The 15,862-nt window shown below is 42.7% G+C and overlaps 1 protein-coding gene across 1 annotated transcript in view; it reads right to left on the reverse strand.

Moving 5' to 3' along the window:
- Dnah11 (dynein axonemal heavy chain 11) overlaps positions 1 to 15,862 on the reverse strand; it is a 309,803-nt gene that overhangs the window by 931 nt on the left and 293,010 nt on the right. The window contains exons 77-81 of the mRNA XM_029484410.1: positions 7,643 to 7,885; positions 4,610 to 4,792; positions 4,413 to 4,528; positions 1,166 to 1,278; positions 605 to 745 (exon numbers count right to left, since the gene is read on the reverse strand). Of these exons, the coding sequence (XP_029340270.1) occupies positions 605 to 745; positions 1,166 to 1,278; positions 4,413 to 4,528; positions 4,610 to 4,792; positions 7,643 to 7,885 (796 nt within the window). The remainder of the gene's footprint in view (positions 1 to 604; positions 746 to 1,165; positions 1,279 to 4,412; positions 4,529 to 4,609; positions 4,793 to 7,642; positions 7,886 to 15,862) is intronic.

Here is a 15,862-nt window from a genome sequence, read left to right on the forward strand (position 1 = left end):
ACACAATAAAAGCTTAAAAGCAGGAGGTCAGATTTTGAATTGATGGTAGTTGTGATGGTTTGTATATGCTTGGCCCAAGGAGTGGCACTATTTGGAGTCCTTGTTGGAGTAGGTGTGTCACTATCGGTATAGGCTATTCTGCTTGGAGTATTCAGATGAAGATGTAGAACTCTCAGCTCCTCCTGCACCATGCCTGTGTGGATGATACCATGCTCCCACCTTGATGATAATGGACTGAAACTCTGAACCTGTAAGCCAGCCTCAGTTAAATGTTGTCCTTATAATGTTGCCTTGGTCATGGTGTCTGTTCACAGCAATAAAATCCTGACTAAGACAGAAGTGAAAAGCAAAATACTGTGGATTACATGCGGGACTTAAGTTCCTGAAGTTTTAACGCCGGGTGACAATGTAGGTAGTTTAAAGTGACAGCCATCACCCCGAGTGCCACACAGTTTGGCTCTCATTACATGTACACTTGGATATTTAAATCATCTGAAGGGCGGAGGAAGAAATAAAGTCACAAGGGTCTCATCCCAGTAGATGTTGCAGGACAGGGACCAGCTTGTACCTAAGGCAGTTCCACATGCCTTCCTTAGGGACTCACCTTCCAGGTGGAGACCATGAAGGTAGGCACCTTCTCTGGGGGGGTGGCCATAGTCTTCCTTGGTTTTTTTAGTAACATCTATAGTCAAACACATTCTGTCCAGTGGCCACTCGTTTTTTCGAGCCATGGTCTGCATGATTGCTTTGGGAGAAAAAGGAAGAATTGAAGAAGGTAAAAGCCCTGTTTATAGGGTCCCAATAGCCCACAGTATCCCATGGGGTATCATAGGTTAGAGCTATGCTGGGCATACAGGCTTGCAGGACCATTTTGCCCTCCATGGTCACAAATAAGGATATACTGGAGCAGCAACTGCCATTTGCTTTTAAGTTGCCTGTGTTCCTTCAGTGTGACAGTGACAGACAGTGGCTTTTCTCTAGGATATACTACACTACTGCAGCTATGCTGTTGGCCCTCTCCTTCCTAACTAGAACTCTCATTGCTGCCCTGCTTTGAAATGGTTATTTGAAAAGATGGGCGGAGAAGGACAAGAAGTTGTCACAGGTAAAGCCAGGTAGGACTTCTGCCAGGAGTATGACCCCCATCCCCTGCCTCCAGCCATACCTGTTAAGAAAGATTGAGGGTTGAAGAACCCAGAAAGCCACACAACAGCTGGGAGGGTCAGGTCTTGCGTCCAAGTATCAAGTTCCCGGCAGCGTAAGAGGAGGTCGTTAAACCTGGTTAATGGGAGGTAGGAAGAAATGATCTGACATTTTAGTAAAGTAGACCTCTTCCAGGAAGAAGGGGTGGGTTTTGTTTTGGGGGCTGTGGAGTTCACCAGGGTAAGTAGGGAAAAGAGCCATCTCTTATGACTCAAAAGGTGGTACCCCTTCACAGGACTGGGTTCTTCCTGTTAGAGGTTACCTGCAGCTCTCATTCCTGTCAGCATTAGAAACAGAACAGTGGGCAATACAGCTAGCAGCTCTTGACACAGGTGTTATTTAGATGGTGTACAAAAAAAAAGCCTTTTGAGCAGGGTTAGCAAACACCACCGTTCTGTGGGATGCAGTAGGAATGCTTTGGAGTGCATGCGTGTGTGTGTGTGTGCATCACTGTTACAATACCAGAGTCGTTAGGAAGGATATAGCCAAAGTAAAGAGTCTGAGACAAGTGCTTGTCCCACACAGACTAATTACTTGGAAGGGGATGATACAGTCTTCTAGTAAAAATATTTACCACTACGCCCCGTATCCTGGCAGAAAGAAGCCTCTAGTGATGTTCGGTTGAAAACAGGTTTTAAAGTGTAAAGAAATGTTAAGATGGCATGGTGGGAGGACCTGGAGAGATGGCTCAGCAAGTAAAAGCACTTGGCTGCTGTTTCTGAAGACCCAGATTCAACTCCTAGCATCTGTGTGATGGTTTGTAACTTTGTGTGCAACTCTAGTTCTTAAGGGTCTGATGGGGCTGGTGAGATGGCTCAGTGGGTAAGAGCACCCGACTGCTCTTCCAAAGGTCCAGAGTTCAAATCCCAGCAACCACATGGTGGCTAACGACCATCCGTAACGAGATCTGGCGCCCTCTTCTGGAGTGTCTGAAGACAGCTACAGTGTACTTACATATAATAAATAAATAAATCTTTAANGTAACGAGATCTGGCGCCCTCTTCTGGAGTGTCTGAAGACAGCTACAGTGTACTTACATATAATAAATAAATAAATCTTTAAAAAAAAAAAAAAAAGGGTCTGATGCCCTCTTAGTGTGTGTGTGTGTGTGTGTGTGTGTGTGTGTGTATATGTGTGTGAATATATGTGTGTATGTAGGTATGTGTGTGTGTATGTAATTTATGTGCTATTTTATTTTATGTGCATTGATGTTTTGCCTCCATGTATACCTATGTGAAGGTGTTCCGTCCTGGAGTTACAGATAGTTGTAAGCTGCCGTGTAGGTGTTGGGAATTGAACCTGTGACTTCTGGAAGAGCTCTTAACCTCTGAGCCATCTCTCAAACCCTAATCTTTGTTTATATTACGTGAAAAAGAAAATTTCAGAGCAATATGGGAAAAGCAGTTCTGAGCAAGCAGATCGCTGAGCAGAACAAAAAAGATGAATCTAGAAGGCAACTCATTCTCGGAGGTAGGTTGAGAGGTCTCTGGAAAGTGTTGGCTTAGGTCGTGTTTGGAAAGTTTAGTGTCTTAATCACATTGTAAAGGACCCTCTTTAGGAACAGTACAGCGAGTAATGAATAATAAAACTAGACCAAGTTAGAAAAGGCTAGAAACAAAGAACCTAAAAAAAAAAAAATGACAGAAATTAGCTAGTACAAAGTAAGATGATAGGGAAAAGCCCAAACTTATTCATCATAAAGCATTATTAAATGGGTAGGTAGAGCCAGCTCTTGCATATTTATAAGACTACCGAGTCTGTGCTCAATCTCCTGTATGGTTATTTGCTGTCTTTGGAAGTCACCCAACTGAACTGCCTCGTGCTCACCTCTGTCACCAGGGATGCAACCTATAGTCACCTTGGAGGAGGAAAATGAGGACTGGCCTGTGGATGTTCTGCTGGGCACTGTGTTGATTGCTGGTTAACATAGAAGGGTCTGACCCAGGGGGAGACACCTATCCTCCCTAGTAAGTGGGCTTGAGCTGTGTGAGCTATGTGGCTGAGTGAAGGGAGTAAGCTAGTAAGCAGTGATGTTTCATGGTGTCTGCTTCAGTTCCTACCTCCAGATCTGCTCTGACACTGCAGCGATAACTGCTCCCCAGAACTACAAACTGAGGTGAACAAACCCTTCTTCCCAGTTGCTTTTGCTTAGTATTTAATCACAGCAACAGAAAGCAAACTAGAGCAGCGCCCATCTCCCTTGGCCAACACTTGGCTGCCTCTGAGACTGTAATAGTGCTAATTGTCAACAGAGTCTGGGATCACTCAGGAGACAAGCCCACAAGTACCTATGAATTGATTTAGCCTCTAGAAATGCCTGTTAAGGGATTATTTTTATTAGGTTAATTGATACGAGAAAAATTACTATAAATATGGGTGACATCATTCTCTGAGTTGGGATTCTCAACTGTGTAAATGGTGAATGAGCTTAGCACTGGCACCCCTTGCTCTGCGTCTCAACTCTTGCACACTACCAGCTATCTCAAGGAGCTGTCACTGAGACTCCCATCAAAAGGTTGATGGTGCCTGGAACTATGAGCAAACCAACTTTTCCTAGGAACAACAGGAAAAGAAACCAAGACGGGCAGGGTCCTAACGTGCTGTCATTTGGAATTCTAATGGCACCTTCCAGATTGATCCCAACTCAGGAAAAGATACAGGACAAGGAACTTCAGCCTGCAAAAGGAGTAGACAGTCATGTGATGCTTTCTGAATTGTCCACAAAGGTCACAGAACAGCTGGGGATAAAGCACCAGCCTTCAGCAATCTCAGTTTCTGCTTCTGGCTGTCTAAAGTCATCTATGAGTGCATTAGTAATTACTGGTTTGGAAAATAAAGGGAAGAAAAGGCCAACACCCAAATTCAAGTAGCTTATAGGACTTTAAATCAGTGAGGAAATTTTGCTTACATTTTTTTTTCAGATGGAAAAAAATGAACACTGGAAGATCAGGTATTTTGTCAAAGAGTAGTTACCTAACGAATGAGGAAGGATTTGAATCTTGGTCTGGTCTACGTGAACTAACGTGAACTAAATACCAGAGGGACTCAAGTGAAATTGGTAGAGTCTACAAGATGATGGTCAAGGAGCAGGAGTTCTGCAGCATGCGGCTGAGAAGGAGGAGGAGGTGCCAGGCGTCGACAGCAAGGCTGACCCTGTGCTGATGTGCTGATGTTTACAGTTGCCAGTGGCATTAGAGACAGTTGCTTACCACTGGGCCAGGCCATAAGTAGATGGATATGCCAGTTTGTTCCACGTGTCTGGAACCCGGTCATAACTCAGGGCAGACAGCTGGGTTTCCACATCAGGAGATAATGTCAACTCTCCCTGGGACAGAGAAAAGGCCACCATGAATACCCCCCAGTGTGGTGACGCCCACCCCCACCCCTGTCCCATTTGTAAGTCTACCTTCAAACCAAGGTCTAAGTGTTGAAGTGACACACGGATTTCCTGGATGAGAATGTTCATCCTCTCACACTCTTGAAAGCAAACGAGAACATACGGGCTTCTATTTGGGTTCTTTTGCATTATTTCTGCCATGTTGAACTCTTCTGGAAGTCTCTCCAAAATGTCGTCCAAGATATTCTTAACCTTAAAACATTAAGATACACAGACTGTATTTCTTTTGTTGTTGTTCTTCTTGTTGCTGTTCCTGGTGTCTGATGGTTTGAATGAGAATGGCCCCCATAGGCTAATAGGTAGTGGCACTATTAGGAGGTGTGACCTTGTAGGAGGAAGTGTGTCACTGGGGGTGAGCTTTGAGGTTTCAACTGCTCGAGCCAGGCCCGGAGTCTGTTTTCTTCCTGCTGCCTGTAATCCAGTTGTAAAACTCTGGGCTCCTTCTCCAGTTGTCTGGACAGCCATGCTCCCCACCATGACAATAATGGACTTAACCTTTGAAATGCAAGCCAGCCCCAGTTAAATGCTTTCTTTATAAAAGTTGCCATGGTCATGGTGTCTTTTTCACAGCAATAAAACCCTAACTAACACAGTGACTCTACATTATACTTTTTGACATCTCAGAATAGACCATGCAGCTTCCAAAGATGTCTACAACATTCAAAAGATTTCCAGTGTTAGCTGCTCAGAGCTGCTGCGTTAGCACTAGGCACCTCCCTCTGCTGTGGACAGTTTGAAGGAGTAGGATTACCATCTAAATGACATTTGTGTGCAAGGGTAAAGATGAGAGAGTAGAACATGACTGTTGATTTGAAAATGTACATATCTATCAGTTTCACTGAGCTAGAATATAACTATCTAGAAGCAGATGATTGGGAAATACCCTTCCTAGAATTCTAGCCTTCGTGAGACCAAGAAAGAAGGGTCATGAGTTCAAGTCCAGCCTGAGATATGTAGTGACCCTGTCTCCAAGAGCCAAAAAAAAAAAAAAAAAAAGTAAAAAATAGGGGGCAGGAGAGAAAAAAAGAAAAAAGGGCCTTTATCTCCAGGCAGCCTTTCCATCTCCCTTCATTTCTCAGATGATTCACATGGTCCCAGCATCATGCCCAGGAATTGCTGTCACACACAGGGTAGGCAGTGGGCAACGGCCCCGTAGTTAGATGGCAGTATGGCTTTAGACTCAGCTAGGTTTCATGTCCTTCCCTGACCTCTCTCTACCTGTTGAATCTTGGCAACTCACGTCAGCTGGAATAGATCCTAATGCCTCTCCAAACCCTTGTGTGTTAAATAGCCCAGGGAAAAGTATGCTCTTTAGTGTCTGGCACCTAACAACTGGCCTTGGCTATGAGCGTCTGGCCTGGGTGGGTACAGAGGTACCTTGCTTTACATGTACTGCATTTTCTGGTTTTGTGATTGGCTTCCCTCATGGAAAGATTGGAAATATAACAAATATAAGATTTATAATATAATATAAATATAAATATAATATGCCCCTCTGCTTCTATAAGTGTTGTATGTCTTCCTGCAGGGAAGGATGTTTCCTTGTTCATCTTGCTAAAGATATAGTATTGTAGAAAAGATATTTATATTCAGGGTAAACAACATGTACAATTTCTTTGAAGTTATGAGTAGGTCAGTGAATGACCTTATTTTAAAAGATACAAGAAATAATATGGCCATACTGTGGGACTTAGAGGTCATGCTAACAAGTGTCATCTGAACATCCTGAATCCTTGGCAGTCACTCTTTGCTTAATAATTTTGAGAAGAGTAACAGCTCATTTGCTTGGCAGGGTGAACTATTTAGGGTTTAAAGTAAAGAGAAACAAGATTTTAATGTAAGAAATAGCATTTTCCATTTCTACCATTCTATATAATGAGGTATATAAAAATCTTCAAAGACATATAAGAGGGAAAATAACAACAGCAAGAAATACAGCAAAAGTGAAGGGCTAGGGCTAGAGTGTGGCCAATGGGTAAAAATATTTGCTGCACAGACAGGCGTCCTAAATTCGGATCTCTACACCCACATAAAAAGCTGGGTGTTTATAACCCCAGCACTTTAGAAGGCAGAGACAGGAGAACTGCTGGGATTTGCTGGCTGCCAGTCAGGCTCCAGGTCAGTGAGGCCCTATCTCAAAGGAATATGGTGGAGAGGTATAGAGCAGAACACCTGATGTCTTCTTAGCTTCCAGATTATCACCCGTAAATATGGCCTGCTCTACCCCCTGTGCCCCTCCCCCATGGTGAAGGGCCAGCCGTGGATTTGGAGATTATGTCTCTAATTCAATTCATGTATCTGACAGAGAATATGCTTGTAGAATAAAGAGTTGGTACAAGTCTGTAAGAAAAGGAGAGAGGAGAGTGGAACAAGTAAAAATTTCTATCAATCTATCTACATCCATCCATCCATCCATCGGCCATCTGCATGTGAAGAGAGGCTGATGACCCAGGCAAGGAACACAAAGTTATAAGCTCTCAGAGACTGCTCATCCTTAACAGACTCTAAAGGAGGCATTGTATCTGAAGACTCATACCTACGATCTGGCAATCCCATTTTTTGAGCACAGAGAATGTCAGATTACCAGCTGCTTTGGAAGTAAGTCAGTGTTTGTCTTTTGGCAAAGGATTATGTGGAGTCATGGTTATGGTTGTAACATAACAGTAAAACAAACCCAAGAGGCACTTCAGATAACCACCCACAGTAAAATAAAAATCATATTCCTATGATAGAGCAAGAATGACCCATTGGTATCTGAACAAACAGGTGAATTTCACAAATTTACTGTGGAGTCAGGCAATAATTACTGTGTAAACCCATCCAATATGTGATTATGGAGGTCAGGATATCCGTTATCTTTGGGGAGCAAGAAGCACCCTCACAAAGAGCATGCGTATCCTGGGCAGTTGGAAATGTTTTACACCTTGATCTGGGTGGCAGCTATCTGCCTGTCGGCACAGGTAAAGCTTAACTTAGATAGACAATAACTGAGACTAGTAGTGCACTTCACTTTAAAGAGGATGACAAGGAGGGCCTTCTCACCTTGTCTTCTGTAGACTGCCCCAGTTCCTCTTGGCTGACTGCATTCCTGGGTTGCATCTCTAGCAGAGTTCTGAAGAGCGTGTTGGATGTCACTGTTAGTAACTCTATTTCAGCATTGGGGTGGAGACCATACAGTGCCGGGCTTTCTGGAGGCAACGTGTCCTCTATGTACTGGTGATAACCAGAATAATCTGAGTAGGGAGGGGCTGCAAATCCTGGTGCCAGCATGACTTCATCCTCAATCTTTAACCACAAAGAAACGTCAGTTATTCCAGGGCTAGGTGGGTATCATCTTCGCTTCCTGAACACACAACCCTAGCAGAAATGTCCCACAGTGATGCTAGGTAGATAACAGACTCCAGAATGCCCCTGTAAGTCAGTAACTTACAGTGTGTTTGCGGTAGTGTGATATACACACATATAAGTAAACATGGCTGCATCACCACGGCCTACTAGCAAATGCTTCATGTTCCAACTTCTGATTCTCAAACATCCCTATCTCCCAGAGAAGAAATCAAGATGTTTTGTTGTTAATTTGACCAAGTAGATGTTTTGAATTTACACTTAATTCAGAACTCATTTTTTAGTAATGCTAGTATACAATTCCCTGGTGTTATGATAAAAGATGTCCCCCATGTTCATATATTAAATAGCTTCATCCTCAGATGACAGCACTATTTTAGAAAGTTCTGGGAACTGTAGGATATGTGGCTTAGTTGAAGGAAGGAGGTCACTTGCAGGTGTTTTTTTGAGTGTCCCTAGGTCCTCTGTCTCTGCTATTCTCTGCCATAACTTTCCTCCTGGTGGAACCAGTTAACCCTGGACTGACACACCCCAGACTCACTTCTTCCCTTGAAAGCTCTTTTGTCACGGTGGTGAAAAGCCAATGTACCTGGTGTAATACTCTCCACACAGTGCTACTCCAAATCATGTGATAACAACAGCCTTTACAAACACAAGGTTGGGGTGACTTCCATTTTATAGGTCATATTACACTGAGTGAGATTAGTGCTCCCTCCCCAGGACCTTGGGCAAAACAGGGCAAAGTCTGTTACTGCTGTTCAGATCCATGGGTTGGACAAGTGCTCAGGACATGGTTTCCTGTGGAATGAAAGGCCAGAGCAATGGCTTTCCTAGCCCATCTGCTTCACTGGGGCCTGAGGAAGAGTAAGCATTCTCTGTAGAGGGATATTTTCTAAAATACTAGGGTGAAATAACAAATCTACACATAAGAAAGTAATCTTCAAAATATAAGCAAAGAAGTTATGGACCTGAGTCTGCCCAATGACAAACTGTGAAGTGCTTAGGAGATTTTAGCTACTTTATTTCACATTCCTCTCTCCCAGATGATTCTCAGGCACCACTAACATCTCTTAATTTTCCCGGTCTCTCTTACCATGAATTCTGTTTCCACATGCATTTAAATGTACCAGGGAATGCTTTAAAAAAAAGTACAGCATTTTTTTTTTTTTTTTTTTTTTTTTTGCCTACACCTGGTAAATCATTTTCTGAAAAATCTGTCTGCTACAATGTATCTTGAACTACATCTCTTTACTGTTGCCTGGAGAGTTGCATTTATCCAGTTAGGAATTTGGGTTAATTACCCAATACAAATCACTTTGGACATAGAAAACCTTCATTGGAACTCAAGGCAATGAGGTAGCTGTGACTCTCCATGAGGTTGTGCCCTGTGTCTCTGAGTAGTAGCAGGCTGTTTCTTCTCTTACACGCAGTCCCTGATGGTGTAAAGACCCTGTGAGTTTGGTAGGATTTCTTAGCTGTTGTCTCTGATCTCCAGGGGGTATGTCTGATACTTGAGTCAGCATTTATATTTAGCATTTTGCACCAGGAGTAGTCTCATATTATCTAACCTTTCATAGTGCCACAAATAAATGTAAACCCATTGACCAGGGGAAGGAACAGAGGGAATTACCTCACCACCATCACCATCCTAGACTTGCTCTGTCCATATTGATCATCTCCTATTTACTTATAAAGAGCAAATGAAATTTAAATGTGATCAAACTCAATGTTCTGAACTAAAGTGCACCTAGGAATTAAACCTATCATCATTATCTATTCAGACAGGCAGATAGGCAGGCAGGCAGACATACAGACAGGTAGACAGAGGTCCAAGTAAAACGTTAACAAAAGAAACAGGAGTTGTTCGGGCTCTCTTTAAAGTTAAGTGGACCCAAGTGTTACCAACTATATCTTCCTCCCCAAACTTTTAGTATTTAAGTAAGAATTGAGGTTTGGATATTTTGTGGGTTGTTGTGCCTCAAGGCAAACCAAGATGTGCACAGAATAGCCATGTCTTCTCCTAGATTAGAGAGATCCGCATACCTAGAAAGTCTGTTCTGTGCCTTGGTGTTGGAGACTTGTAAACTCTTACAGCCAGGGTGGCCAAGCTGTGACAGTGAGATCCATTTTGCTGATGAAGCTTGAAACAAACACTCTTATCTATTTATTGGGGAGAGGCTGTTTTTTAAAAATTCTTTTCAGATAAGGTCTTGCTATGTAGCCTCTAACTTCTATCCCTGCCTGTCTTCCATTTGCTAGGATTACAGGCATGCACCACTATGGCTGGCAAGGCTGTAAGTTCTTAAGGCAACCAGGCCATTAAGGATGATAAGTGATGCCTCTTTCCCTCATTGGCTGCTGTCCTTTGCTTTGCAACTTGACCAGCATGAAAATTTTATTACTTAGTCATCTTCCATCAAAATACCAACAAGTTCTACCCCAGTGGTATTACCCAGTTGCACTCAAATATCCAAACCCCTGCAGGTTTGGTTTTCTGGACTTGGAATTCTCCGAAGGGTAAATTGAACTGCAGATTTTAAAAGTTCTTTCATCTCCCTGTCAGTAGTAATGAGAAAAAACAAAAATCAAGCTCTGGTTTGTAGAGAACAAAGTTCTGTCTGGATGTGTTTATTCTAACTGGCTTTTCCCCTACTTTGGTTAATGAACCTGTCTGAATAGATGTGCACATGGGCATGTGTGTGTGCAGTCAATGTTCAGAGGCTGAAGAAGACGTTGGGCATCCTCTTCAGTCACTTTGCCTGTTCCTTTGAGGTAGGGTCTTTTTCAAGAAACTGGGCTTACAAGCCTCCATTGGAATAGAGGCCAGACGCCCCCAATGATCCTTCCTCTGCATCCTCTTCACAAGTTCTGGGAGTGCTGGCTTTTCTTTGTTCCTTAGACGCTCGGGTCTAAATTCCTGTACTTATGATGCAAAGCAAGCATTCTTCACCCCTGAAGCCATCTCTAAATTCCTGATTCAGATTCAACCTTTCCACTGAAGGGCTATTAGAAAACCTGCTTCCTGTTGAACTGTAGTTCTGCACAATGGGGACTTTGTTTTTTTCCTTCAACTGGAGGGCTGTTTGAGAAGATAGTCTAAATTCTCAAGGGATTAACCCATTTTCAACAAACAGTTCTCCTAAGAAAATAAAAAATAACTACATGCTTGATATCATCCTGTCAAAACTAGAGTAAAGAATGTGGATTGTAGCAGAGTTACTGAGGATGTAAAGAAAACAACTTTTGTACACTGGTGGAAAGAGTTTTGTGATTTCTACCAACAATAACCATAGTCACCAACTGACCGAGCAGCCTACCCCATAGGCGGCACAAACTCTGTGTACAGACTTGCACAGGTAATAGACCAAACCAGAAGTTGTATTGTATCTCACTAAGATTTTAAGAATCAGTGGAACCATGCACAGACATACAGACCTCCACACCACGGAACTGTGACCAAGGATCTGAGTTCATCTTGGCAGGAATCAGATCAGACATTAGCATGTGCAGGTATTGGGAGCTGGAAAAACCAGTAACCATGCTGGCTCAATGGGGCTATTGTTCTTTGTTTTCGTACTGTGTTTTCTAGAATTCAGTGAAAACCCAACCATTGACCTGCTTTGCCAGATAGTCTTAGTAATGATGAGGGGTCCCTAATCCAGTGCAAGTCTAAGCAAACACATTGCCACATGGCCTTTTGAGTCTAAAGTGCAAAGGCTGAGTGCTGTTAGGAGTTTCAGAAATTACTCAAATGTGAAGCCCATCGTCAGGTTTTCCTTAGAGCTGAAAATCTCACTTGTAGTTTTCTCCATAATGTGTCTGATAACTAACCCAAGGTGCAGGGGTGTCGTGCATGAAGCTGGACTGGAAGGGAGAACAACTGGAACTCTGGTCTCCTGGATCATCCCTCTTTCACAGGGCACACAAAAGCAAGTGCAGGCATACCACCTCACTGCTAAGGCGACCTCTGCACCAACTACAAATGGAGCAGTGCTCTATGCAACACAGTGTGCAGCAGAACAGGGCTGGCCTTTTAAATCCAAGTTCCACTCCTTGCCTGCCAGGTTTTAAATTTTTTTTTATTTTAAATCTCTGAGAGTATTCCTCTTTTGCTTACATAAAGTAGTCATACCTGTTCTTCAGGACTGTTGTGGAAAGAGATTACCCATGTCACCTGGACTGCACTGACTAGCCCTGCTGTGGCTCAGGTTCTTTGTTTGTTTGTTTTGTTGTTGTTTGTTTGTTTTCGAGACAGGGTTTCTCTGTATAGCCCTGGCTGTCCTAGAACACTCTTTGTAGAGCAGGCTGGCCTCAAACTCAGAAATCTGCCTGCCTCTGCCTCCCAAGTGCTGGGATTAAAGGCGTGCACCATCACGCCCGGCTACCCAGGTTCTTAATAAATGTTCTCTATCTTTCTCAGCAGAAGGTTGTGCGCAGGTGCTCAAGATATGGTTCAGTGGAGAACAGCCCTGGCTGCTCTTCCAGAGACCCTGGGTTTGATTCCAGCACCCACATAGCAAATTACAGTTGTTTGTAACTCCAGTCTCAGGGGATCCAACACCCTTTTCTTGCCTCACAGGTATGGCATGCATGTGGTGCACAGACATAAATGTAGATAAAATATCCATATACATAAAAATAGAAACAAAACACTTTTTACAGAGTAGGGCACAGCCAAGCAAGAAATACATATTGCAGAACTGTATACTTCATAATAAAAAGATTCTCCATCTATAAGCACATTGTTCTGGTATCATGTCACTGTTTAACCTGACAATAAACACTTGAGTTGGCCATTCTTGTTTCATAGATGGTACAACTACTGCTTAGGGGAACTCAGTAATAAGTCAGACTCTAGAATAAATGTAAGAGTTTGAATTTGGCCCCCAAGGGCTTGCTTTTCTACTTTAAGACTAGATTCCTAATTATTACCTGTATCATCCAAATAGTTGACACTATGATAACTTTTCAGGTGACCTGGTACCTCCTTTCCCAAAAGTACTATACCGTATTTGTTATTCGGCACTGCTAAATGTTTGTGTTCTATGAGGAAATGATGGTTTTCTTTAATGTGACTCAAAAGCTCTTTAAGGTGCCTTCCCACTAGACAGCTCATTTATCCAACAGGAAGCTCATCCTTCTAACACTGAGACATCACAGAAAGGCCAGATCTGAACACAGAAGAATTTTCAACCTGGTTCATTCATGGGCTGCTTTTTTAAAAAATCATGTTCCAAAGTAGCAACTATTAATTTGTATTAACTGATGTGAGAAGGGTCAGGGAGAGTCCTGCAGATGCTGAAGCATTAAATCATGTTAGCAGCTTGAGCAAGAAGCATTTGCATGAGAACAAAATAATTGGATGTGTAGCCTTTGACACGAAGTCAGCAAGGGCATTCATGTCCCTGGTGAGATAACAGTAGCACTGCCCGGTGACTATGGCAGCTTATGAATGAGGCGTCTCCACCCTGAGAGCCTCACCAGATCCGGAGGGAAGGCTGTGCACCTACACTTCTTAAGGAGTCCTCCACACCAGCAATGCCCCTCAGGTTTCATCATCTATATTTATTCTACAATCATTTGAGTGGGAGTCTAGCCTTGTGAAAGTTAATGAACTATTTCTCAGACCAGTAATTCCACCCTTAGCTGTAGGCCAGAGCCAGGGAAGGAGCTACCCCTGAGCTTCCTGCTCAGCCCTTGCCCTCTACCATCCTTTAGAGAAATAAGGCTCTGTAAAGGTGGATCTGGAGCACTGTTTATCTTCCATGTCTCCATGGTAACTTGCTCCCAGACCAATTTCTAATGGTACTGAATTGAAAGTATCTTTATGATGTGTGAAATCTTGCTCATTAGGAGAGAGAAAGACTGGGAGACTTTGAATCAAAGGACAACATAAAGGATGGTCACAGAGCAGAAAGCTCTAAGTTTTGTTGTTTTTGTTAATGCTATTTAAAGAAGTAAAAAACACTCAGTGCCTATTACAATGTTGGAGTAGACTCAAATATACTGTTCCTGGTACATGGTTATGGAAGGTCTCGAAATAGACTCGACTCTGGTGATCAAGTCTGCATAAGGCTTCTCTGAGAAGCATTTAGAAAAGCTGTGAATGGAAGCTTACTCAGATTACCAGGTCCAAACATACACAACAGTGTGCTCTTCCAGCACTGATCCAAAACAAGTTAGTGTCTATGGCAATGTTTGGTGAATTTAGATGGCATAGGTGTGGCCGTGGCTGTACCCTTGCCGGAGGAAGTATGTTACTGGGGCAGGCTTTGAAGTTTCCAAATACTTGTGCCATTTTGACTTAGTTCTCTCTGCCTCTTGTGGATTGGTGTGTGAGCTCTCGGTAGTTCCTGCTGCAATGACTTTGCCCTGCCATCATGGACTCTCACCCTGTGAAACTGTAAGCCCAGTTGAGTGTTTTCTCTTATATGTTGTCTTGGTTGTAAGGTTTTGTCACAGCAAGCTTGAATAACATTTGAGAGCAAGCGAGCATTAGCAAGCGAGCTACTACCTCAGCGCCTATTGTACAAGAACCAAGCACGTTCACCAGAAACCACAACCAGCCTAGCACCATTTGGCATGGACACAGGGACACCGGGTTAATTCTATGTGAAAAAAGATGTTCGGTCAGTTTTGCCAGTGGTAGCCTACCCCTTCCTCTCAGAAGCGGCAAGGATTACTCTGTTTTATTTAAAACCTTGCTATATTGCTTTGTTATCACACATAAAACAACAACAGGAACCCTACAGTAATAACTTCTTTTTTGTTGTTCTTTTGTTTGTTTTTCAAGACGGAGTTTCTCTGTGTGGCTCTGGCTGTCCTGGAACTCTGTAGAGAAGGCTGACCTCAAACTCACAGAAATCCATTTCTCTACCTCCCGAGTACTGGGATTAAAGGCATGCAGCACCACTGCCAGGCTAACGATTTTATTTTTAAAAAGATTTTATTTTAAATTATGCCTGTGTTTCTGTGTGGAGGAATGCCCAAATGAGCATGGGTGTCTGAGGAGGCCAGGAGAGAATGTCAGATCCCCTGGAACTCAGAGATGCTCTAAGCCATCTGACTAGAAACTGAAGTCAGGTTTTTTTAGAAAACAGTCCATGCTCTTAATCCCTGAGCCACTTCTCCAGCCCTTGTTTTATCATATATATATATATCATATATGATATATATATATATATAGCTTGTTTGAAGGAAAACCCAAGTTAAGTTCATCACACCACATGTGGTTGATATTCCTTCCCATTGTCTTACCATATTAATAGAGATTATTTTAAATTGAAAAATTGTAACTCTGTAGCTATGAGATGTTCTTGTTACATTTGTTCATTATCTGGTGTATGTGTGTATGTGTGTGTATGTGGTATGTTGTGTGTTGTGTGAGTATGCCCTCATGCACATACACGGAGCAGTTTGTGTGTAAGCCCAGACAACTTGTTGGTGTTGGTTCTTTTCTTCCAACATGTGTGATCCAGGGATTGGTCATGGTTGATCTTATTTGTCAGCAAGCACCTTTAACACTAAGCCATCTCAATGCTCCAGTGAGAAGTTCCAATCTAGGTTTACATGGATTCTGTCAAGCCAATGAGTCTACCGCCTTACAGACTTAAGTTTCTCTGAACATATACCAAGTAATCTAATAATGTCACTGATAAAATTTTAGACTATTGTATGATTTATTCAAGAGGCTCTGGGGTGAGATCACAGGATTCATACTCTGGTGGGCTCGCGGGCACACTCATTGAGAGATCTGGGACCAATCACTGGGTCTCAGTATATTCATCTGTACAATGGAGAAACAGCATCATCTCAGCCCAGTTCACAGGGATATTATGAAAATCTAGTAAGTCTACACTTAGCAACTTCACAAACCTCCAAAAATAATAGGAATGTGAACATTTATAAAAAGGCCAG

This window comes from Mus caroli, chromosome 12, assembly GCF_900094665.2.
Source record: "Mus caroli chromosome 12, CAROLI_EIJ_v1.1, whole genome shotgun sequence".
Lineage (NCBI taxonomy): Eukaryota > Metazoa > Chordata > Mammalia > Rodentia > Muridae > Mus > Mus caroli.